Source organism: Eulemur rufifrons, chromosome 16, assembly GCF_041146395.1.
Source record: "Eulemur rufifrons isolate Redbay chromosome 16, OSU_ERuf_1, whole genome shotgun sequence".
Taxonomy (NCBI): Eukaryota; Metazoa; Chordata; class Mammalia; order Primates; family Lemuridae; genus Eulemur; species Eulemur rufifrons.
Genome location: NC_090998.1, coordinates 24,346,879 through 24,373,501, shown reverse-complemented (window position 1 = coordinate 24,373,501; position 26,623 = coordinate 24,346,879). Strand labels below are relative to the sequence as shown.

Here is a 26,623-nt window from a genome sequence, read left to right as displayed (position 1 = left end):
TTGTATGTTATACACAACAATTGATTTACATCAAAATGATTAAATTGGACAACTCATTATTTCAGGAAAAATACCTTATAAATATGTTGCTTTGCAGATTATCAACTAGCTATTTCAGCAAAACTAAGACATCCTGTTAAGACGGTGTAGACCGATGGGAGTCAGGAGTTAAGGATCCCACCAGATGTGTCGGTCAACACTGTGAACATATCCAGGGCTCATTTTTGTCATCGAATGACTTCTAAACTCCACTATCCAAGCCCAAAGACATATGCCTTTGTTGGTTTCAATAGCCCTCATGTATTAACAGACATATCTGATACAAAGCTGCTATTTTGGTTTCTTTTCCTTGTATGCATAGTATGTAAAGCATGATCTTGAATCATTGTTAAAACTTTCTTTGGTCTATTTTTCATGATTGGTGTCTGAGTTATTGGTAAATGGCAGTTTTTGTGGTGAGTAAAATGGTGAACTCTATTGAATGCTTTCCCATAGAAGACGAGATTGTCAGTTATCACTTGTTGGAAGATGTGAATGGTTCTAATATAAACCAAGACCATAAACTTGGCATTTTAGGTATTGTCTCCTGCAACAGTTTTGACAATATTTTAAATTGTCATATTTACTAATAGTTTCTTTCTTAGCTTCTTTTTATATTAAACTTGGTTAAGGGTAGAAGAATGAACTGAATTAAAGATCATGGTCTTGTTAATGTGCTTTTAATAGCAATTTAAAGCTATTTTTGCTTTGCTTTTTAGCTTAATCCTGATTATCGAGATGCCCAAAATGAAGGAAAAAATGTGGTAAGTAGAATTGATTTTTCCTCAATAAATCCCAAATATACGGTTTATATTTTATATGGAAAAATTGAAATTTAATAGCAAATTTGAAGACTAGGGACCCTGAGAGAGATTCTCTGAATAGAGGTATGGATCAAAGATAAAAGGTAAAAGATGATAAGGCTTAGATTATAAGATGTCCAGTAATGGGTGCTTAGGAAGATTTCTAGCAACTTGGAGGTCATTTATGGTAGAGAGCTGAAGGCAGCTGGCATCTGGAAGATCTGATGGGTCTAAGTTTCATTTCTAGAAGTGCATAGAAATTAGGAAGGAGAAATAGAATTATGACATGATATTGAAATAGGACAATAGAACACTTTTCTGGATTCAAAATAATTTTGGGTTCTATTTTTGGAGAAATTAAAGCCTGAAGCAACTAGATGACGTATTATTCTGATGTTATTTGAAAAACACCTCATTTTATTTTAAAGCTAATTTTCATGAAGATATTTATTATTCATCCTTCTTACTTCATGATCATTTGTAAAGGAGATGACTTCATGGTAACAACATGACTTCTTTATCCAATTAAAAATTCAGAAAAATTTGATGTAATACAGATAAAATCTCTGAATGATGGGATGGCCTTTAATTTTTTAAGCAATTTTTAAAGCAATTTAACTAATATTTAGATGTAATATAGACAGTCTATAATTCAATTTTCTTAGGAATTTAGTAATCCCTTTTGAAATTGGTAGGTATTATTACAGCATCATTCAAAATTCTATCCTTTGATAGAAAGAGCTGGGGTATTTAATTAAAATGACCACTGTCTTTGCATTGGTGCACAGCTTTATGTTTTATGAGGATACTGACATGGGGGAGGTGAATCCAATCAGAATTTCTGAACTGGATTCAATGCAGTTTGACTCCCTTCTACATCTGGCTACCAGGCTCACGATGCAAATGAAGCTGAAATATCAGGGCATTGCCCCAATGAAACCTTTAATTTATGCAAAATGTCCCTAAACATATAGGTAGGTTTATTCCATCAAGTGGACCTTCTATAAAATTCAATTTTATCACTCTGGTTGACTTTCTCATGGCTGCCCCAGGATTGTTGGGTTCCTACTTTTCTGTAATTTAGGAAAACACCATCAGTAATCAGGTTTAAAAAGCTATGAATCATGGCTTCTTTGGTTCTTCCTATAAGCTTGTCAACAGCCTCCAGCCAAAGACCAGCAGGAACACACCTATAGTGGAACAAGTTCTCATGCAGGGAGAGAGCACAAACACCAGGGGAACTGTGGGACATCTCAGTAAGAACATGCTAGAAATACCTTTTATAGGATTGTGGCCTGTGTATGGTGATTTTGGGGAGGATTTAAGGAAGTCGGGCTTTGCTGTGGATAAGAGTGCTGTTAATAAGAGGAAGTAATTCTGTAACTGGTATCTTAAATTTTATCTATGGGAAGGACAGACTTCTACAGAAGCAGCAGTCACTCATATTAGCTGTGAGAGAGGATCATTTCACAATTTTTGTGGCTTGGATGATATTCATATTTTGTCTGTGTTCAGACATGACCAGGGAGTGGTCTTATTTTTGTCTTGATCCATCACAATCACAGAGTACCTTGTCTGATATTGATGTTCTACGAAGTTCTTCATGTTCAACAGAGAACACGTGGCCTAGCTGAGAGTACCGGGCCACCTGTTGGATGTCAGGGGCTGCTTTTCTCTTTCTCAGGGTTTATTTTTATAATATTCTGTGTGACTTCTTCAGCACGGTATAGGGCCAAGAGAGCTCTATTTCTAGCACCACCATTAACTTGTGTGACCTTGGACAAATCAGGTAGCTTTCCTGAGACTCAGTTTCCTCACCCGTGTAATGGGATAAAGATGTTTGCCCTGTGTACCTTACCTGCATGCCATGAGGATAAAATGAGATCAGACAGATGGCAACTCTTTGAATAAAAGACGTTAGTAGACTAAAAATGTAAGTTGTTCTATTAAAAGGGCATCACATCAAAGCTTCAAATCGTGCAAGTGAATTAAATCTCTGTGCTCATCTCCTTTCCGCTATATAATGTTTGGTGATGCTATTGATGGTTCTGGGCAGAGCAGAGTTGGGGGGATACAGTTGTCTTTCATACCCACGGGTTTTGCATCTGTACATTGAACTACCCACAGATCAAAAATATTTGGAAAAAACAATAGAAAATAATATAAATGAAAAAACAATACAGGTACCAACTAATCACATAGCATTTACATTGTGTTAGGTATTATAAGTAATCTAGAGATGGTTTAAAGTATATGGGAGCCTATGCATAGATTATGTGCAAGTTCTATGGCATTTTATATAAGGCAGTTGAGCAGATTTTTGTATTTACAGGGGTCCTGGAACCAATCTCCCACAGATACCGAGGGATGGCTGTATGAAGGTTTATGCAACAGTACAGAAAATATTAAGTCATGAATTTGCAGTGAAGTGCACTCTTTGTGCTAATCAAGCTTTTAGTTAGACTTCATAGCTTTCTTTCTTTTTATTCTAAAATACAATTTCTTCATTCACCTCTAAAGGTGAGAAAGAATGCTGTTCTGTTTAAGCAGTTGTCACTAGCAATCCTTTAATTGCATACAACCCAGATGGGTCTGCTTTTGCTGTAGAAGTTTATGACTGGGTCTCATCTGTCATTGCATAGAGACATCCAGCTGGAGACATTTGATTTAATTTTTTCCCCCTCTCTAGAATACCTAGCTCGAGAGTAAACAGAACTGGGAATATGGAACTATAAAGCTAACAATATGGTTTCTCATTTTTACCACATAGCAATAATTATGTTTCTGTCTAAAGAAGAAGACAAAGGAGCCATCAGAGTTTATCTCCAGCCTGTGAAATACGAAATCAGGTTCCCAAAACAGAATGCTATTTTACCTCAGATGTGGGTTCCAGTAACACTGAGTTCATTGTGACCATGCTAATTTTTTCTTACATAATTTTCCCTATGTTGTCTATTTAATGCTCAGTTAATATTTTTCCTGTAATTTAGAAACCTTTATCAAAATGTGGCCTTCCATTTTTGAAGTTTCAAAGGTTAATGCACGGTGCAGCTAAAATGAGGCGGTGTGTGTTAGAGCGCCCATTAAGACACAAATTGCTGTATTTATTCTACAAAGGAGTCTATTATTTCCAATCTTACAAATGTACAGCATCCACAGGGACCCTGTAAACATTGGAACCGTGTCAAGCCCAGCTGGGAACTTGACAGTCATTAGTTTCTCCTCCTTGAAAGACTGCATCTTTTCAAATGGCTCTTTGAAGGGGAATTTTTTGGAATAACGCCACTCATCTTAACATTACCATATTTATATGGAATGTGATCTGGTTTTTCATGGGAATGTCTTTAGTCTATGTGGGAGTTTCTCAATCTCAGCAATATGACATATTGGGCCAGATAAGGCTTTGTTGTGGGAGGAAGTCCCTTTGCATTGTAGGATGTTTTGCAGCATCTATGACATCTACTCAACTGGGGGCCAGTAGCATACCCCTCTGTCCCCAACTGTGGCAACTAAAAGTATGCCCAGAAATTGCCAAGTGCCCCCTGGGGGCAAAAATCTACCCCTGCTGAGAACCACCTGTCTATGTGCATTTACATATATAAACAGAAATGTTCCCGGAACCAGGAAACTTTGCTGAAATGTACTTGAAAATTCTATTTTCTAGAATTTGGGGTGGGGGGGACCAAATTCTGAAAGAAGACCACCAAATTTCCTTGAGTTTTACTGTATATTGATTAATGATAAGGTGATAAGGAAAAGAAAGAAATAGAGAGTCCTATTAGGAATCAGTTTGAAAATAACAGTTTGTTAAGAACCTTGTCGAGAGAAAAAGTGTTTGCAGCTTTAAATGGCAGTGTTGTGTGTGGTTACATAAAGTCAGTAGTGAGAGCACAGGAGGATGTGAAGACAAACACAGATGCCTGCACATCATTATGCTCTCCCGACTGCTCACAGGTCTGAATCAGCTCCGAAAACGCAGACATTGTTTCTTACAGAATGTCTCTGGCTCCCAACAACAGAACTGCAACGTGATGTTGATGTCTCTGCTAAAATTGGATGACTCACAAATGAGTCAACAGAGAAGGTGTTCTGGGGGCTGACTGCTGTGCGGCTGCCTGCAGGACCCAGGACAGCAGAAGCCAGGAGAGTCGTTAGTTGGCTTGGCTGGCTTTTCAAAAGGGATTTTCTCCCTGTATAACCCAAGACTTTGTGCCTTTCCTTCCTAGTGAAAAGTGCCCGTTTGCTGAGAGCTCAGTAGACTAGGTTAACATTCTGAGAGGCCCTGCATTATTCTAAATTGAGCGTGTTTTGGAAAGCTAGCTGATGTTAAATTTAACACCTGTTTAAGCTCTCTTGTACCTTAATGTATTTTCATGATGCAAGAGGTTGGGCATTGCGCTTCTGTAATTCTGTATAGGGCACTAGGGTTTCTGTGTCTTTTTTCCTAAAAATCAATGTAGGTTTATAAACAAAAGCCACAAGCACAAAATTTTGAACTGAATTGTCTTCATGCTTTATAAAGATATAACATTGACTTTCTTCTATATAGAAGCTTGATTCATATGTTAAAAATTGTATGCTTACCACTCATTATTCAGATTTCATTAGGAACTGTTTCAGAGGCAAATTCCAAGGGCTAGCTTGAAGTTTACTGTCAAACTGTTAACAAAGGAGAATTTGTTAATCAAATTAACAGAGTATAAGATATAAAAAGCAGAATGCTTAAGCACTGTTTTAAAAAACTTCCAAACATGTTAGAAGCTCTTATTCACATGTAAACATTTTTATATGCTGTTTATAAGTGGGACTTTTCATTAAAGCTGTTTTCCAAGGACCTGTGTATAACGAACCATAGAAGGGTAGAATAGTACCTTCCACTTATCCTATGTAATTGAAATAAAGTCACAGGTCTTAAACAGTATGAGTTAATTCAGAGTAACCTTTTTTAATTAACCCTAATTAATGAGTTTTTTCTATGGTTGGAAAAGATTCTCATTGTTGCAGTGTAAGAATGTTAAAATAGAGAGGTCCCTGACTACTCTTGTTGGGCACTTACAGGAAAACCTTACCAAGGAATGTGGGTTGGAGGATAATCTTTAGGAACCTAGATCTGATCTAAGTCTAGAAAATTCATTTCATTAGCATTCCAAAAGAGGAGTGAATGTAGGAGGATTGACTCCTGCTAAAAGAAGTTACAAATGACTGATGTATAAACTGCAATGCCCACTTTCAGTTGCTGAGTAGATCTAAATAGTTGGGTCAATTAGTACATTTTCCTTGAGGGAAAATCTGTATCAAAAGCCAAATTATAGTTAGAAGATTGGTGTGCAGAAGGGTCAGGAAATTAGATGATACGTATTTCTTTTAGGGTTATGGTATTCTTCCACAAAGACTGACATACTCATTCATTGCATGTACACTAGACAATGGTGAGAGAAACTTAAATTCTTGCTCAATGACTCTCCATTTATTTAGGTTACATGCTGATCTTCTGTTAATAAAGCCTTTTTTTCAAACATGGTTCAATATAATTGATAATATATTATTTTCCTTAGTTAATATCATAGTTTAAGCCTTTCCAGTATTCCACTTAAGCCACTTGTGCCCAAATCCCATTGTCTACATAATGACAAAAATCCTTTGGGTTATTTCTGCAACTGAATGATCTTGTTCATAACTTCCATGTTCTTACATTCTGAGGCAGTCTTCTCTTGTGTATTAACAACCTTAGTGTGTTGGTGGTTCTTTCTTTTGGCTATAATAGCATTGCAAAATCCAGGAAAAGAAAGCTCTTTTATAATATTTCTTTGTGACTTTAATTCTCCTGGTCTATTTCTCCCCAAGTTTTCATGTTACTGAGGATATAATTAAAAACAAACTTCCTTTTCTTTCTTTTAGAATTATCACTTCCCCCTCTTAAACCTCCTTCTTTCTCCTCTTTGTCTGCCCTCTTCATCATAATCACTACCATCTTCCATTTCAGATGTCCCTACAGTTTTTAACCTCGAGAAGGAATTTCTACTTGTACATGGTGTTCTACTGGGTCCTGTAAAAGAGGATGCATAGACCTTGTTCAGGCTTTCTTGAGCAGTGTTGTTTCTTTGTCACCATTAGATTTCAGAGCCTCTAGGGGAAACTGCTTTTTTGCCATCCATATCTTAGTTTAACACCTGGATTTTCATTTTGAGCTACATGGTATAGATCAATGAAACAACACACTTTTGACTCCCTTCCTTCCTTCTTTCCTTCCTTCCTTGCTTGTTCCTTCCTTCCTCCCTTCCTTCTTTCTCTCCTTCCTTCCCCTCCCCACTTTCCTATCTCCTTCTCTCTTTCTTTCCTTTTTTATTACATATATTTAAGGTATACAGCAGGCTGTTTTCATAGTAAAATGATTACTAAAAGTCAAGCAAATTAACATATCTGTCATCTCACATAGTTATCTTTTGTTTTTGTGGTAAAAGTACCTAAAATCTACTCTCTTAGCAAATTTCCAGTGTACAACACAATATTATTAACTATATAGTCCTCATGCTGTACATTAGATCTCTAGTTTTATTCATCCTACACAACTGTAACTTTGTATCCTTTGCTCCATTTGCCTATTCCCGCTGCCCCTGGTAATCACCAGTCTACTGTTCTATTCTCTGTTCTCTTTGTTTCTATGTGTTTGAGGTATTTTTTGTTTGTTTGTTAGAAATATTGTGAATAGAATTGTTTTCTTGATTTCTTTTTCAGATAGGTTGTTATTGGTGTAAAGAAATTTGACTGATCTTTGCTGATTTTGTATCCTGTAACTTTACGGAATTCCTTTATTGGTTATAACAGTTTTTAGTGGGCTCTTTAGGGTTTTTTACATATAGGATCATGATATCTGCAAGCAGGGATAATTTTACTTCTTCCTTTCTGATTTGAGTGCCTTTTATTTCTTTTTCTTGTCTGATTACTCTTGCTAATAATTCTAGCACTGTGTTAAATAGAAGTGGTGAGAGTGGGAAGTCTTGCCTTGTACCAGATCTTAGAGGAAAAGCATTCATGTTTTTTTTTTTTCCATTAATTCTGATATCAGCTGTGGGCTTTTTATAAATGGCCTTTATTATGTTGAGGAAATTTCCTTTTATACCTACTTTGTTGAGAATTTTTATTATGAAATGATGTTGAACTTTGTCAAATACTTTTTCTTCGTCTATTGAGATGATCATATGGTTTTTATTTTTCATTCTGTTAATGTAGTATATCACATTGGTTGTTTTGCGTATGGTGAAACCAACCTTGCATCCCAGGGATAAATCCTACTTGGCCATGGTGTATAAACTTTTTGATGTGCTATTGAATTTGGTTTGCTAGTATTTTACTGGGAATTTTTGCATCTGTATTTATCAGAGATACTGGCCTGTAGTTTTCTTTTCTTGTAGTGTCTTTGTCTGGCTTTGGTATTAGCGTGATATTGGCCTCATAAAATGACTTTGGTAGTATTCTCTCTACTATTTTTTGGGAAGAGTTTAAGAAGTATTGGTATTCTTTGAATGTTTGATATAATTTAGCTGTGAAGCCATCTTGTCCTGGGCTTTCTTGGCATCTTTTTTTTTTTTTGAGACAGAGTCTCACTCTGTTGCCTGGGCTAGAGTGCCGTGGCGTCAACCTAGCTCACAGGAACCTCAGACTCCTGGGCTCAAGCGATCCTACTGCCTTAGCCTCCTGAGTAGCTGGGACTACAGGCATGTGCCACCACACCCGGCTCATTTTTTTCTATATAAATATTTTAGCTGTCCAGATAATTTCTTTCTTTCTTTTTTTTTTTTTTTGCTCAGGCTTGTCTCGAACTCCTGACCTCTAGCAATCCTCCCGCCTTGGCCTCCCAACGTGGTAGGATTACAGGCGTGAGCCACCGCGCCCGGCTGGCATATTGATTTTTTTTTTTTTAATTTTTATTTAAGAGATAAGGTCTCACTCTGTTGCCCAGGGTAGAGTGAAGTGGCATGATCACAGCTCACTGCAACCTTGAACCTCTGGGCTCAAGTGACCCTCCTGCCTCAGCCTCCCAAGTAGCTGGGACTACAGGCATGTGCCACCATGCCTGTCTAAATTTTTTATTTTTTGTAGAGATGGGGTCTCACTATATTGCCCAGGCTGATCTCAAACTCCTGGCCTCAAGCAGTGCTCCTGCCTGGGCCTCCCAAAGTGCTGAAATTCAGGCATGAGCCACTGTGCCCAGCCAGTCTTTTATTAAAAAAAAAAAAAAAAAAAAAATACACCCAGCAAAAGGCAGTCACAAAAGTGGAGCAAAAAAGGCGACTATGTAGAGTTGGTTATGTTTATCTTTTCAAGGTTGTTAGCTGATGGTTTTCTGGGAGCCATCTTGATTATAATGGTCTCCCTATAGCATAAAACAGGGTGTCCCCAAAGTTGCCATACATAGGGAAAATGGGAACTTGTAACTAAATGTACCTTTATTTACAAAATTTTACAAATTTTTTCCTTTGTATGGAGACTTTTGGGACACCCTGTAGTTAAGAGTTAGGACTATGGAATCAGTTGGAGTTGGATTTGCTTTTCAGTTCCACCACATTATAATTCTGTAAACTTGACCCCTAGACCTTCAGTTTGTTTACCTGTAAAATGGGATAGTAATATCTAACTTACAGTCCTTTCTAGGCTGCATATATTTTTGACATTGTTTTTCTTCCTGCCAATAAAAAGAACTTGCAGTAACATTGGACCAGAGGCCATTTTTCTTACACAATTCTGTTTTTCTTCCAGTGTACCATACTCCCTTTCCCCTTTTCTTCTCCCTTCCCTGTTCTACCTTTCCATTCCAACTAGTTCTTTTTCCTTTAGGATCTTGCTCCCAATCCATTATGAGAGTTGAAATGCAGGAAATAAGCAAAACTGTACAATAGGCTGTCTAAATATCTATGAGGAGTAATTAAAAACCAAGGAAAAATTGCAAGTAATAGAAATTTCACTTGATTAGCTGCTGACATAGATTTATTTGGGAAGAAGTCTTTTCAGCCCACAGATAATCTCTAAAATCCCTTTCTGAGGTTGAGATTCCACCATCCTAAGCTATTAGGCCACCTTGGCAGCCATCTTCTTCAACTCATTTGTCTGGACAGACTACTCTATTATTGGGTTATTTGAAGATATTTAGACTTTCTTCTTGCAGGATGAGAGGGTGTTTGGGGCCCTCATAGATTTTGTCTTTAATTCTCTGACTTCCTTGTCTATAATGCAAATCACTGTGAAAGTGGGTCTCATGACCCATGACCCAAGAGAGTTTTTTCAGAAGATTTGAGGAAGGTTCTTAGCCATGAGTTCATATCTTCTCTTTGAAGAGTGACTCCTTCAGTGTCTAAGGACTCCAGGCCTCTGGCTTTATTTAGCTTGGCTTGAGGCCCTGGCCAGTTGAATTTGGAGTTGAGCATTCACTACCACCACTTACTGCTCCTCCCTGCACTTACCTCCCTTCTCCCCACCTCCTCTCCTTCTCTGCCTTCTCTTCCCTTCCCTTCTTCCTCCTCTGTTTCTCCCCCTCTCTCCCCTTTCTTCCTACCCTTCCCTCATCCATCATCTCTTATAGGTGACTGCACTCATCTCTTTGTTTAGTGGAAATGAGAATGCTTAGCTTTCTCTCTTTCAAATTTTAGTTATGAGATTAGTGAGAACAACCAAGGAAATGGCTTTGGTATCTTGAGAAGCTTTGTGTCTGTCATTTCAGAAGTATAGTTTGCTCACTGTTTCTGCATTTTCTCCTGTCCTGCATACCCACCCTCTCTTATAATGTGTAGTATTTTAAGTATGCCTTTTTCTGATCAGAGTTATATTTACTGATTAGAAACAACTGTTATGGTGGTCAAACCACTTGGGGAGAATTTGCTGCCGGACCCCTGCTTTCATTTAACTCTGAATTTTGGTCTCTGTGGAAGACATGAAAATCAAAGATGACAAGTGCTACCAGGTGACACTGGGCCGTGTGGGATTTAGCAGATCACACTTCTGCCCCTGTTTAGGAACCTCTGCCCATTCACAGTTCAGTGGTGCCACCGATTTATGCACAATATACAGAAGAAACCAGAAATGAAACTGAAAGGTTTTCTGACTTGAGGAAATGATATTCACAATCTTGGGGTGAGGGGAAAGATGAGACTCCAGGTGAATGTTTTGAATGGCCAAAGGTAATATCTTGTTTTCACAGAAGCCATTAAGTAAATGCTTGTTGATGGATGTGGACGGCTTGTGTTTCCCTTTTGAGCATCCCTTTCTTTCCTCAGTTTCATGCACCTACCCGTGATGGGATAAGGACAGTCTGTCTGTCTGTCTCTCTCTCTTTCTCTCTCATTTTGACAATTGCTTTAATAAATATGTATAAGTAACTATATTTATTTACTTAATTACCAAGCTTATATTGCATTTGCTGTATTGCATTTTGGTTTCTTGTGCATCCAGTTCTTCCATGGGGCATTGGGACTTTGGAGAGTTCAAGTAAAAATACATAATTGTTAATCTTGTGTTGTTGCCTGCTTAAAATGGTAGGGTGTGCTGGAAATATAGACCAAGTTTCACATCATCATGAAGGCTTCTGTGTGTGATCTCCTTTTATCTCATTTTTTATGCAATTATAGTATGTTCTTGGATCTCATAGAACAAGCTGATGAACTGAATGGGAATGTTGCTGATGATTCTCCTCCTCTCCAAGTTAATGCCCCATTTATGTTTTGGGAGTTAGGCATGAACTCTCAAACACTGTCATGCTTGCTCTTTAATTTTTGCAATCCTCTAGATACTGTTTCTTCTCTGTGTTTGTTTTATATGTGGAATGGTCAAAACTACGATTTTGTGAATAGGTTTAAGGGAACAGGAGGAGGATCCCTAACTATTGTGATGGTTAGCCTGGATGACATGTGCAGATCAAGTCTCCCTACCCCGGGAGTGTGCAGTTTATGACTGTTGATAGTAATTACCTCAAAGGCTGCCAGGTCTGAGCTCCTCTTTCCGGATGATGTGAAATAGACTCCTCAGTAATCCAGTGAAGTATTGTAGTAACATGTGGATTTAAACCTTATCTTCTGACTAATTGGAGAGTTTAGTATCAAACCTGACAAAAGTAAATAACTTTGTATCCCCTCAACAGAGAGATGGAGACCTTCCAACTTCAAAGAAAAAACGCCAGACAGGGGAGAAGATCATGTACACTTTGGTCTCTGTCCCACATGGAAATGACATCGCATCCCTTTTTGAGCTGGATGCTACAACTCTTCAGAGAGCTGACTGCCTGGTTCCAAGGTAAAAAAAAAAAATATGGCTAAAAGATGTTTCTTTGAATAATTATACCACTAGGTAAGGAATGAAAATCATAATGTTAATGAAATTTTTGTGATATCAAGGGAGCAAGCATCATCAATGAAGAACAAGTGTGTGAAACATTGTGCCTCTTTTTTGAGTAGATTAACATAATTTGTTTTATTCTTATAAATAATTAAAATGCGTAAGACCAAAGAAACTCTGAAAAATTTATAGGAATCATTTATTCTCATAACTTGTATAGCCTTTGGTTATTAAAATGGAAAATAATCTAAAAGCATTTCTGTTTATACTTTTGTCATTTATTTTTATTGGGTCAAATTCCCCTTTTCATTCATTCATCCATCCATTTGTTCCTTTATGTGGTCGTTCAGTCAACAAATACTCAATGAACGTCAATGACATTCCAGGCATTGTCTGTGGCATTGGGAAGACGGCAATGAACAAACTGGTTATATGCTTTCAAAGGGGGGAAGCAGGCAGTAAACAAACCAATAAACATAAAATATAAGGTCAGGTCATAAAAATGCTTTGAAGAAAAACGGCAGGGCATGGAAAGTTCTATTACATAAGATTGTTCCGAGGTGGCCTGAGTTAGGACATTTAAGAAAAGATCCCAATGAGTTGAGGGATCAAGTCTTCTTTATCTGTAAAGACTGTTTCAAGCAGGAGGAACACAAAATGGAAAAATATTGAAATTTACTAGGTGCTTTTAAGTAAGGACCAGCGAGGAGGCCCGTGCAGTTGGACTTAAGTGAGTGAGAAGGTATGGGATTGGTAATGAGGTAGCCAGAACTTAATGTAAGAGAGTATCTTACATTCTTTTATTTGAATTTGACTATCTTAGTTAAGCTCTTTTGTCTACAACTATCTTCCTTCCGATAGTAGCACTGTGTTGCACTCTCTAGATGCATCAAGGAGTACTTCCCATACTATCAGGTCTAGTGGGATGGTTCTTAGTTGGCCTTTTTGGAGCAGTATTGTACTTGGCCTTAGGCAGGTTAGGCTAAAGGTACCTACATAAAAATGCAGACTTCATTGTGTGGGTTCCTTTCAGGGAGGGTAAATGTTGCTGTACTAATGCGGTGGAGAACCCCCCTGGTTGAGCTTCCCAGGGTGCTTCAGGCTGTTCTCATTCATGGGAAACCATGCTGAATCTTGACCTTCTGTGAGTCCATCTCTCTCTCTTCCTTGTTCTACCAACATAAACCCGAAAAGGGATCCCCTCTGAAGGTGTTACCCGATCCAGGGAACTTCTGGCCTTCTCTTCCCAGAATTGGGGTCTTAATCCTTACTATGACTTTACTCATTTTAGATTTAAGTCAACAAAAATGGAGTTCTTCTTGAACTCTATCCGAGAGAATGTGCTTAAGGAAATGATAAAAGGATCTCACTATAAAGTGCGCAGACCCATGGCAAGGCCCCCAAGCATTGCTTTATATGGGGGTGTTAATCCATTACTATTTAGAACTGTTGAAGCCCTATTCTATATAGTACATAATTTTATATTAATGTGTATTTATTTGTTGTTAATTGTATTAAAGCTAACCATTAATTAACATGTAATAATAACTACTATTATTATATAACCCTTGAGCGCTTTCTGTGTGCTGAGCCTCGTGTCAGATTCTTTATAAATATCATATTACTTAATCCTGGCTGTAACCCTTCCAGATCAGGGACTAGAGGCTAAAGTAGAACAGTGCCTCTCAAGTTGGCTGTAAATTAGAATCACCTGGACAGCGGTAACACCTCTCCATGCTGTAGCCACACTGAGACCAGTGAAATCAGGGTCTCAGAGATGGGATGCAGGCTTTACTTTTTTTTTAAAGCGTTCGTTTCTCGGATGATTCCAATCTGGAGTCCAGTGTTTCTCAGACTTTAAACTCTATAGTTCATGCTTCTTAAACTTTATTGTATTCTGAATCACTTGGGGATCTGATGACAATGCAGCTTCTGATATATTCAGTCTAGAATGGGGGCCCGAGAACCTGCATTTCTAATGAGTTCTCAGGTAATGCTGATGCTGCTGGTTTGCGGACTAGACTTTAAGTTTCAAGGGCTTAGAGCAGTGGTTCCCAACCTTTGCTGCACGTTGGGACACCTGGGAATCTTAAAAAGGCTCTATTTTACCTACTTTTATGATGGAGCAGAACCATATTGCTGAGTGAACCATTTTATTTGATTTTCTCTTATTGGCCCTGATGCTTTCTATCTTATGCTCTATGACATATGTATGTCTTACCTTTATACTGAACTGTAAGCAACATGAAGGCAGAATGCTTAATGTACTTTTCTTCTCATAGACACTATACATATATTGGTTGAAGAAAAGATAATAATGAAAGATTCACTAAAAAAATGGTAATATTTGAGTTGGAGCAAGTTCTATGTGTCCTTTCTCAGGTACTCCCTTACAATTCATATGTAGCCAATTTTTGTTATTCATGGTGTGTAGAAGAACAGTACTGAACTGTTATTCCTAGGGGAAATATAAGGTTAGGTTCCTGCAAGCTTCTGGTGACAACACTTTTGTCAATCAATACATAACCTTGTTTTATGTGTGTTTCCATTTAAAGACACCCTATTTAACATACGTTGTTGGTTCATTAACATTGAACTCATGGTCAACAGCACCATAATTCATCCCTGAATAAAGCTTCTCTAGCATGAGTATTTTCTCTGTAAGGCATATCACAGCTGCCTTGTGCTTAGAAACACTAGACGGCATTTCAGTACTACACTTGGGGGCCATTTTAAACATCAAAGTCACCAAAAAAAAAAAAGCACACAAATATGAAAAAACATGACACTAAAACCACAAAAAGGACACGTGTACAGTATGAGAGCTGAAGCAAGAAGGCACAGTGTCACCTCATTTGACCTCAGCTTGGAAATGTGTCTGTTGGGTGACTCAAATTTTTGCCACTCTGTGTATGTCCTTGAATGACCCCCAGAGCTCCATGAATATTGAGTTTGGAGTTAAAGATAAATTTTAGTGAGTAGGAGATTTCACAAGTACAGAATTGACTGTATATACTTTCATGTGCAGATAATCGAACTACAAAAAGGACTACTGTTAGCAGTTTTAACTGAGTGGTTACTTGATCCATGTTCTCAGTTTAGCACGTATCAGAACTGCCTGGAGAACCTGTTAAAGGACTCATTGTTGGGCCCCTCCCACAGTTTCTGGTTTAGCGAATGGGGATGACATCTTAGAATTTGTATTTCTAGCAAGTTACCAGGTGATGCTGAAGCCACTGGTCCAAGGACCACACTTTTAGAACCACTGGCATAGGTACTAATACTACATTCTTTGTAATAGCCTATAATTCAGAATTTTTCCTTAAATCAGAGGGATCTTGAGTCAATTACTAATTTTAAGATATTTTATGTTCTTATCATGTATGAAACTGTTAAATATATCAATATGTAAGCATGCTAATTTTTATAATCTGTTTTTTATGTTGTTTGCTTTTAGGAACTCATATGTTCGGTTAAGGCATTTATGCACCAACACGTGGGTAACCAGTACTAGTATCCCCATAGACACCGATGAAGAGAGGCCTGTTATGTTGAAGGTAAATGTTACTGAGGATGATTTAATTTTCAGCCAAATACCGTGTGAATAGGATTAGGGTAGGAATGCTATCTGACATGTTCCTTAAAATCTGTCTTCACCAATATTAGAGATTGCAGCAATTAATTTAATCAAGCACATGTGTTTGCCAGTTGCTTTGGTAGCTGAAATGAATGGATTGGCTGCAGCAGGGCTGTGATAGAGGAGGATGCAGCATAGACACCAAACAAATGGGAGGAGTGTGTGGAAAGAGGAGAAAATTCCAGAAGGGCATTTTCTCTGTTGAGACTGGGGCAGAGGGCAAGTGTGAAAGGGATATGTTTCACTGGGGCTTTGGGAACAGCCTAGGAAATGGGCACGGAGAATCTGTGTCCCTGCATCCTTTTGTAGTAGGTGATGCGTGTGGAAATTACTATGTTTGGGTTATCTACTTGTATCTTATGTTTCTTAAAGTACTAATGTGTTAGTCCTCCAAAGTTATTGCATAGTTATTTTAAAAAACTAATCTATGGAAAAACACATTTCAGATTGGAACCTGCCAAACAAAAGAAGATAAAGAAGCATTTGCCATTGTGTCTGTCCCTCTGTCTGAGGTCCGAGACTTAGACTTTGCCAATGATGCAAATAAAGTGCTGGCGACCACAGTCAAAAAGCTAGAAAATGGCACGATAACTCAGAATGAAAGGAGGTTAGTAGCTTTTTCAAATGGCTCTTAAGTCATCAAGAGTCAATTGTCAACTCTTGCAGTAAACCTCAAGTGAATGACTGGGAGTACTTAGAACATTCTCACTAGCCGCACATCTGCTTCTGAATGAAGTGGGAACTTGATTCCTCTCGATCATGCTGAGTGAATGAAAATGGTCAAATTAAAACCTGGTGGAATATTTACTTTTCCCATGTTAGCTTGGTTGAAAATAGTTGTTTTCAGTTACTTTCTGATCTTTCCAGTCTCCCTTGCTAAGCACTGAGATATTCCTGGAAGAACAGGACAGATAAAGATTCAGATTGTGGGTGGTCCACCATCACTGGTTGGAACCCTGTGCAAGTCGCCCTTCTTCGGTTACTGCAGGAGAGAATCTTAACCTCTCAAGGGGATTCCGAGGAAGGTGGTGGACTAGGACTGACCAGAGAGCACGCACTTTCATTTGCCCTGCTTCTTTCCCTACTGTTCTCGAGTGAAAAACAATAAAGAAAAGAGAAGGCTTTTCCTGAGAAATATGAAGTTGCAATTATTGATCTTAATTTAGCAATTTCAGAAAAGCTACCTCCCATCAAAATTCATTGAGAGTTGCCTGTCAGGACTGTCAAGCTTATTGGCAGAATTGAATACATTTATATTATTTTCTTAGTTTTAGAAATCAATATAAATTTTTTTCTGAAAATAATTGATAACTCTGACTTTTTTCCTAGTGAAGAATGAAGTTATTACATATTCTTTTTTATTCAAAACCAGGAAGAATGATACCAGGTTCAAGGAACGATGTTAGAATAGTGCAGATCTGTCTCAGAATGCCTGTGTTGTTCCCATCCTCTCTCCTCTCTCTCTCTCTCTCTCTCTGTCTCTCCCTCCCTCCATCCACCCTGGGAATAGACTCTGGAGTCACAGCTCCTGTATTATGCTCCAAGATCCTCAACCTTGGGTATTCTTCAGTGGAATTTTCAGATCTTATTCTACATAGCTGCACCAACAAAATAGAGAGCAGTAGGAGTATGTTGTGGGAGAGGGAGGAGGGAAAATAGAGGGGTGTTAACTGCTATTCAGAGCTTGAGGAAGTGACACATGCAGTCTTTAACCAACATTTCTGTACCATGTTTTACCTCTGAGGATACATAAAAAGTGTGGGGGTTCCTCTGAAGCATCTAGAGTTCAGAGATGTGATTAATTTAGTATTATTAAACTGTTGGTATGTGCCAGGCACTGGGTCTCTGTGGTGCTAATGAGGTAATGAAGGTCACAGACTGTACTCATGTCTTCATGCAACTTATGGTTTTGAGGGGTGTTTCTAATTCCCCATGATAGAAACTTAGGATCTATTAATAGAATGGGGTCATTCGATACGTGGTCACCAGGTCAGATGGCTTTCTGATGTTGCTTCCTAGAGCAACATCATTTCCCCTTAAATTTTATTTGCTAGATATTACTGTGGCTACACCAGGTATCTTTTGTTTAGTATTTGACTGATGCCATTTTTTTCAATATCCCTCTATTTCAGATTTCCTGGTCATTTTGCTTTAGTTTTATCTCTTGTGAGCAGCAGTAGGCAGGATTTAAAAAGTCTAATCTGATAGTCTACTTTTTTTTTTTTTAGACAGTTTCACTCTGTCACCCAGGCTGGAATGCAGTGGCCTCATCACAGCTCACTGCAACCTCAAACTCCTGGGCTCAAGTGATTCTCCTGCCTCAGCCTCTGGAGTAACTGGGACGACAGGTGTGCACCACCATGCCTGGCTAATTTTTTCTGTTTTTTGTAGAGACGGGGTCTCGCTCCTGTTTAGGCTGGTCATCTATTTTAATTTGCAAGTTTAATTACCTTGTCATTGATAAATGTATTTGGACTCATTGTTATTTTGTTTTTGTTTTTCTTTCTTTAGTGTAGCTTATTTTCTTTTCCTTTCACTTCTTTCTTGATTTCTGTTAGATTAAGTTTGTATTCCCCCTCCCCACATTTTACCTTTTCCTCTACTGACTTAGAAGTTGTAAGTCATATTTTTATTCTTTAGCAATTATCCTTAAGTTCTTATCATGCATTTTAATTCTATATTTTTTCTTATAAAACTTGAAGTTATTAATATTTCTATATTCCTCTCATGGGAGAAAAGTGCCTCAGTGTGTTTTAATTATGTGCTGATATTCTCCCTCCCATCTTTCTTATACTGGTTGTCAAGAGGTGGAAACAGAAGGTTCACTTTCCTGGCTTCCATTGCATCATTGTCTGAGTAGGTGGGCTCTGCAAGGAGGGTTAATGTGTAGTGATTGTCAGTCAAGACTGTTAATTTTCCTTGTCATCATTCCATTAATCACCACCAGTTTTCAGGGCATCTAAAACACTTTGAAGCAGAGTGATCTGTAATTGCTCAAAAAATTGTGCCCTCTTACATATCTAAACATTTAATTATGATTATTGAAACAGCAAGAGAAAAAAGACTATCGGTAATTTTAAAAAGAAAATACAAATATTTATGCTCAAACCGGACTTGTATTGAGCAGATAGCAATGGGGGTTCAACTTAATTTCAGTTTGCTGAAGGAACCTGAGCTCAATAGAATTGTTTTAAGAAAAAAGAATTATTTAGAAGACATTCATTCACAATTACAAAAGAAGTTCATACCACATTTTGATGCACAGGAAACATGTTTTACATTTCTGTGGTTTCCCTCAGAGATTAAATTAAACCTATGTCAATGAATCCTATCAGTTAGACACATTTTCCAAAAGAAACAGATTGGGTTGAAATTTAAAATAGGCACCCCAAGAAAACATAGGATCTCTGGAATTCAGGAGTGGAGTTTATGACCCTTGAAAGTATGCTGAAATTTTTCTGGGTAGCTAAATTCTTGATTATGGGTGTGTCTACTTGGCTCTATTAAAGTGCATTCTCTTTTAGGAGCTGAATCTGGAGATAGGGGAGGATCAAGATGTTTTCTTTCTTTCTTTCTTTTTTTATCCTTGAACTAGGCTAAAAGGATCCAGATATTTTCCAGTTGAATACAACCCACACTTTCCTGGAATTGTTGAAGCTCTTACATTATGGTTTTCTTATTGATGTGATCATGATTGACCATGCTAATAACAGTGAATGGTTATGCTAGCAGTATACAAATAAAACTAATTTAAATATTTATTGGTCAGCTTTTGTCTTATCCCCCCCAAAAATCTGTGTTTATTGAATAATTAACAAGCTGTACTTCACCGTCAATAATAACTTAAAAGAATCCCTTAGCCCTTCCAATACAGATTTCTAATCAGTTTACCCATTTTTGTAATAACTTGAACCCCTGCCTCCTCCCTCAATCTACCAACACAAGTAGAAAATGAAGAGCAGGCAGAGGAAGGAGGAAGAAAAAGTGAGGGAGGAAGGGTTTTTAAGACACTTCAGGTCCTAAATGCCACTGAAGTTCAAGTGATAGTTATAATAATGACCAAAATATGATTTAAAAGTGAACATTGTCATATGGTTCTAGAATACTATGATTTTTATAGCTCATTGAATACTTTCGTAACAATTCAGAGCACAGGATGGCTTACTCTGTTTCTATTCACAGATCATTTACGTTTTTCTGTACATTGGCTAAATTGGAATGTGGTGAGGATTAAGAAATATAGTTTGAGTTAATAATTAAAAAAAGATTTGAATTTAGGAATTTAGAAGTGTAACTGTTCTCCCTTAAGCAGAAATATTCTGCTTTGCTGGTCATTCATGGAAAAGCATCTGGTGGTGTCATCCTACCAAGTCATCTGTTGTCGGGGCTCACGTGGCTTTATTTCATAATAGTCTTTGAAAATACTTGATTAGAGCTGGGGACAGGAGTGGGGGTTGGAGGAACTGGAGAAGGGATATTCTTTATAAAAGTTTAGGTAAACCATAACTGCATTAGATATTATTTTTTTGTCAGTTAAGGAATTTTTGTTTGAAATACTTTGTTTTCTAGTGTTTCAGTTCTTAGTATTTAATAAAATTACTTTCTCCAAAATTAAGCAGACCATAGAGTAGCATTTCCTTTCCATTTTATGGTAGATTTGTAACCAAGTTATTGGAAGACCTCATCTTCTTTGTCGCTGATGTGCCTAATAACGGACAAGAAGTTCTGGATGTGGTAGTCACTAAGCCAAACCGAGAACGTCAAAAATTAATGAGAGAACAAAACATATTGGCACAGGTGAGTTTTTTCATGTATTAAATTTGCATATTTTCTGTTTTGAATTATAGTATCAGGAAAGTCCTCATATTAGTTATCTATTGCCACGTAACAAATGACCCCAAAACTTAGTGGCTGAAAACAACAGACACTTATTATCTCACAGTTTCTGTGGCCTGTGGGTCTAGGAGTAGCTTAGGTGGGCAGTTCTTGCTCAGGGTCTTTTACCAGGCTGCAGTCAAGGTGTTGGCTGGGGCTGCAGTCATCTCAAGGCTCACCTGGGAGAGCCTCTGCTTCCCCGCTCACCCCCGTGGGCCTCTCGCAGGGCTGCCTGCAGGCAAGGCAGCTTGCTTTCCTTAGAAGTGAGGGATCCAGGAGAGAACTACAGAAGGCACTCAGATGGAAGCTACCATCATTTTATAACCTAATCGTACAAGTAGCATGCCATCAATTCTCCTGTGTTCTATTTGTTAGGATAGGGTTAATAAATCTAGCCCCTCCATCAGAGAGGATTCCACGAGAGTGTGAGTACCAGGAGGCAGGAATACTGGGGCCATCTTGAGGCAGCCTACCACAGACTTCTAAAGGAACCTGTATGATCAGACTAGCTCCAGAAAATATTCTGGAAAAAATTTTAGGTAGACTTTCCAGGTGAACTTGGAAACTGCCGTCTCCATCTGCTTCCTGAACTTCTTTCCTTCTTTTCCCTAGGAAAGTGGGGCAGTCTGTTCCTCAGCTCACAAGGGCTCTATACAGTGTTCTAGTTTTTTTCTCTGAAAGTATAGAGTTGCTCCTATATTATGTCTCCTTGAAATTGTTCAGAACACATCAGTAAATTAATTCACTTTCTAAAATTAATAATGGGCACATATGGACATGCCTACTTTCACGTGTTCTTTTTATTCTGTTAATTGCTATTTAAAGTAATAGGTTTCTGCATTAATTAAGTATGGACTTAAGGAAGATACTTAAAACATAAAAATCATGTTATTAATTCACATGTTCTTATTGAGTTGGAAAAGCAAAATAGTAGACACATTGTTAATATCTATACTTGATTGAAAATATAAAATAAACATTTCTCTCAAATAAAGGTTGCAAATTTAATGGGACAAAGTCTTTATTCTTGGAATTCTTTTATATAAAACATTTGATTTTAAGGACTTTTAAAACCTTGAATGATTTATTAATATTATTTTAAACAATAAATAAACATCAAATCTTTTATTTCAGTATTATAAAGTTCAAGGTTTAGCAAATACAGAATTATTGAAGAAACTTTAATTCATATCACATTTTATGAACTCCAGAGGGTAATTCCTTTCCATTTTGCTTTCTTTTATTAATGCTCATGTGCTTTCACAGGCTGTTTACTCATCCTACCGACTCATCTCCAGGTGATCCTACCTGCTGTCTTCCTGCCTGAAAGAGTTATATTCTTCAGTGCTTTTTAAATGCTTCCAAACTGCTAACCTTACAAGAGTCTGGCTCACTGGGTGCCACCAGCTGCCCGTGTGGCTCTTTATTTGTTACATTTGAATATTGATACATTCGTTGACTTCGCTGCATCTTTATGCACCGAAAGTAGTAAATTAACTCTTTTCTAAAGGGGTTTGGAAGCACTATTTGGGAGCAATTTTCTGATGTCAGTTTCAGATGAAGAATAAATGTTTTCTTTATATTATTTTGGTTTTGAAAAGTTATAGAAAGTAATAGCAGAAACTATAAAGCCTATTGAAATAAAACTCTATTTAGATCATCTGAATATGTTCATATAACTTGGGACAAGTTATCTTTATATTTCCTATTTTAGTAAAATAGACTTTCTAAACAAAATTAAGCATTTTATTTAAATAATGTTTATGTCATTCTATTTAGGGAAGCCTTGCAACTGTATTTTTCTGCTCTTTGATATGTGGGTCCTCTATCCTAAATCCTTTTTATTTTTTACCCGTTACATTAATTCTACTCAAATATTGCATAAGTGTTGTGAGTCAATGTTCTCATTTGGAAAAAAATTAAAATAGGTTGCAAAACACACACCTTCATTCATCAGAATAGGTGGTTCTTTTTGTTCCTGATAGGTGTTTGGGATTCTCAAAGCACCTTTTAAGGAGAAAGCAGGAGAAGGTTCAATGCTGAGACTTGAAGATCTGGGGGACCAAAGATATGCTCCCTACAAGTACATGCTGCGACTCTGCTACCGTGTGCTGAGACATTCTCAGCAGGACTACCGGAAAAATCAGGTCAGAGGGTGGTCCCCATTTTTAACTCAGTTTCGTATTTAAAGTATGGGCTAGGTTCTTTGGTTACTATTCTAAAGTATAGAAAGTAGGATTGGGAAATTTCACTTTGAAATGAAATGTTTTGTATTGGCAACACACAGAAATGATCTGTAAATATTTTTGAACTGACATGCATTTATTCTTCCTTATAAAATTAGAATTATTGGGAGAGGATGTACTGGGTCCTTCCATGTGGGTGGTGTTACCTCCTGCTGGCCAGGAGGCATACTGGATTTATTATGCAAAGAGGAATGAAGCATTTCTTGGCTTGAGGAACTGGTGAGGTATAATATCACCATGTACCTGCCAAAGAGCTTATTGTCTGGTGGAAAAGATACAATGTATGCATCTGAAATATAAGGGTGAGGACATGAGGGGACACAAGAGAGAAAAGACAGCGTGATGGGAATTCACAAGTGGGAGATCTCAGCTGTGGCCATGGGAGCCAAGGAAGAATGTCTGGAGAAGGAAGCCTTAGAGTAGGGTGAGAATCATTTCATAAATTGTACGGGAATGGGTATTTTAAGAAGCGAGATCTATGAAGTGAGAATGATGGATGCTTGGGGCAAATGATTTCATTTGCCCCAAGAAATCTGCAACTGCAGAGACCAGGGAACCCAGGTGGATCTAGGGCTATGGCTAAATGTTGCCAACTGCAAGTGAAATTTAAGTCTCACTTTTATCTTAAAAATATATAGTATTTTGCATTGTGTTCAATACTGTAAATGTTTAACATAAAGTTGTTTAAAATTAATTATTGTTTGGTAAATTAGTGTCCCATGTTTCTTTTAATCTGTTTGAGGGCTGAATGTGTCATCAGAAAATTTTGCTGATGAGTGTGGTCCTTGAGGAAGGATGGGGTGGGAGAGGCTTGGGGGGGCGGGGTGAGCTAATCCACATAGAGCCTTGGTCTAGGATGCCAAACCTAGAGGTTATTTGGGAATCGTTAGCAGTATTTATGGTGTGCTTACTTTGTATCACGCTCAATTCTAAGTACTTTTCATGAATTAACTTGATTAATACTGAATTAAGATGAGGCGTGGAGGCACAGAGAGCTTATTTAACTTGTCCAAGATGATAGTTTTAAGAATGGAGTCAGTATGCAAACCCCAGGCCCTTAGCCATCACACTTTGCCTCTTGGTAGTTTGAAAGTTTTTTGGCAAGAAAAACAGATTTGCTTTAGGAAGATTGTGTTTAAATATTTTGGCTTTGAAATTCTGTTTAAAGATTAAGAAAGGTCCAAAAAGAACATGTAAACGTTAGCCAGGAGATAAATAATATGGCAAGGACCAGGAGCAAGGGGACAATATAAACAAATCCTTACATATTTTCTAATATAACCCTAGTTATAGATATCTTTCTCTCCAATCGAAATGCTGCCACTAGAATTATTTTTCCCAACTTTATTGCATTCCTTTAAGATGGCAAAGTAAAGTAGGTAGAGTTGTTCATATTTTATTGGAAGACAAATTAAGTTCCAAAGTGTGAAACGACAGACCTTCAAGCACTCAGAGGCAATATCGGAGATGCTCCCAGTATCAGACCCTGAGTTCCGTAGTGTTCTGGAATGGGCAGGGGGTGGGAAAGATTGCTCCATGGACTCTACTTGTCCTCCTTTCTCTTCTTGAGTCTGGAGAAATATGCTTGCTAAACAGGTTACCACTCTACACATAAAAGCGATGCTGTATCATAGAGATTAGAATCAACAGAAAAAATCAGTAGTTCTACAGAGGTTGCCTGGCATCCTCAGTCCCATCGGGTCCTGTGATGTGTGCCATCCTTGACTGTGCTCAGCCTCTGGAAGCGTGCTGAGGTCCCCTCCCCCTTCCACAGCACTGCGTTGAGCTTAACAGTGCCAGGTCTCCTTGGGTTTGGTTATAACGCTAGTCCCTCGTAGGTTCCCTGGGCAACATGTCTTAACTGGTGTCAGTTCTCAGTCTCTCAAGGTCTGGCACACACAGTTCCTTCTCACTCCCCTCTTAGTCTTAGCCAGGGATTGGGCACAGCACGCTGAGGGCATGTGCAGTTTCTGCTCCGAACACACTCATTCTTTTGACAAGTAAACGTGTGAACACAGACACACACACACACACACACACACACCCCTACCTGGTCACATCACTCTTTTCAGGTAAATGTTTATATATTTTGGGGACCTGCTTTCTGGACTCCTTTGGAATGTATGACTGTGGGTGTCTCCCCAGGAGGTAGATCATAGAGCTGACAAAGGAATAAAGAATCTCCAGTATTTGCTGGAGATTAGATTTTATTTCTCCTCCCTTTCTCCTGCATGTTCTAATTGAATCTCAATGATAGCTGAGAAATCTTTTTCTCATTTCTATGAAGAGTGCTTTGTATTAAGCGTAGAGCAGCTTTCTGATGTTTTTTAGAACATGATTTTAAAATGTAGGCAGAAAGACCTTCTACTTTTTTGCATAATTACCTTGCTTTCCTTTATTCCCACCTGTGTGTTATAGTCTTAATAGAGAGTTCATTTGTGATTTCGCACTAGCCCACGTCTTTAATATTGAGCCTGTGTTTATTATTTATAGAATTTGATAGCACCTCTAATTTCATTTGATTATTTATTAACATCTTGGATGTTCGCCTTATACCAGAATATAACTACAATAGTCATAAAAGTGTGTAAATCGATACATATCTTTAAAATGATATACTAACAGAAGACATTTACTTTACTTAACTGGCTGCCCAATACACAAAGCCATCATCTTGAAAGGCCGCAGAAATGCTGCCTAGAATATAATTAGATTTGTGCAACCAACATCATATTCAAGGAATAGATACATTCCAGTAAATTTTACCTAAGGCAAAACCACTTTCTAGTCAATAAATTCTCTTATCATAGAAACATAGATCCATTCCCAAGGAGAACCCCCCAAAAATCAAAGTGAAAACTTTTGGTTGTGAAAGGGGTTAAGTTCACCAGTTCTATGGCTGTATAAGATGTGTGGCTTGTAGAAAGAATGTGGGAAATGAGAATAGTGGTTTGGAACATAGAAAAATTAGTGTGAAAAACAAGGAGCATATTAAATAATACATGATTGAACCTTCCCAGTGGCTCTCTCTTGCTCTGAGAATAAGATTTTTGCCCTTTATCATGGCTCATAAGGATTCTTTTGACCTACCTCTGCACCATCAGCTTTGCTTTCTCCTCACTTACCATACTCTAGCTACAATGGCCACCTTTTGTTTATAATCACAAACTTGGTTCCACTACCACAGGTCCTTTGCACTTGCTACTCCCACTGCCTAGATGGCTTCTGTTTCAGGTCTTCTCATGGCTGCTTCTTTCTCATCATTTCCATTCTAGCTCAAATGTCACTTCTTCAGCATCTACCCCACCTAAAGGTGCCACCTTTCTCCATCCTGTTTCATTTCACTTGTCAACATGTAAAATGATCGTATTTGTTTGCTCATTACTGCCTTTTAGCTCCATGAGAGCTTTTCTGTCTTGTTTACAGCTTTATCCTTAGTCTCTCAAACAGTGCCTGGAATGTCATAGGCCTTAAGAAGTATTTATTGGGTGAATGGATCTGATCAATAAAGTGATTCATCCTATTATCTTGTCTGATAGCTTTCTAAAGTTAAAAAGTATATGAAATTTTTACCACTATTTTAAAGAGAAGATGTTATAGACCATTGTAGTATATATACAAAAAAGAAATCAACCCAATCCATCTGGGATCTTCAAGTAATGGCATAGATCTCATGCCTCATGAATGAAATCTCAGGCAGA

General features: G+C 37.9%; 1 protein-coding gene across 3 annotated transcripts in view; it reads left to right on the top strand.

The window, feature by feature from the left end:
* Positions 1-26,623, top strand: part of ITPR2 (inositol 1,4,5-trisphosphate receptor type 2) — a 462,476-nt gene that overhangs the window by 120,863 nt on the left and 314,990 nt on the right. For 2 of the 3 annotated variants that reach the window (XM_069490735.1, XM_069490733.1), the window contains exons 10-15: positions 759-803; positions 11,971-12,122; positions 15,622-15,721; positions 16,248-16,408; positions 20,457-20,598; positions 22,662-22,823. In XM_069490735.1, coding sequence (XP_069346836.1) covers positions 759-803; positions 11,971-12,122; positions 15,622-15,721; positions 16,248-16,408; positions 20,457-20,598; positions 22,662-22,823 — 762 coding nt within the window. The remainder of the gene's footprint in view (positions 1-758; positions 804-11,970; positions 12,123-15,621; positions 15,722-16,247; positions 16,409-20,456; positions 20,599-22,661; positions 22,824-26,623) is intronic. The other variant, XM_069490734.1, reaches the window with a different exon arrangement.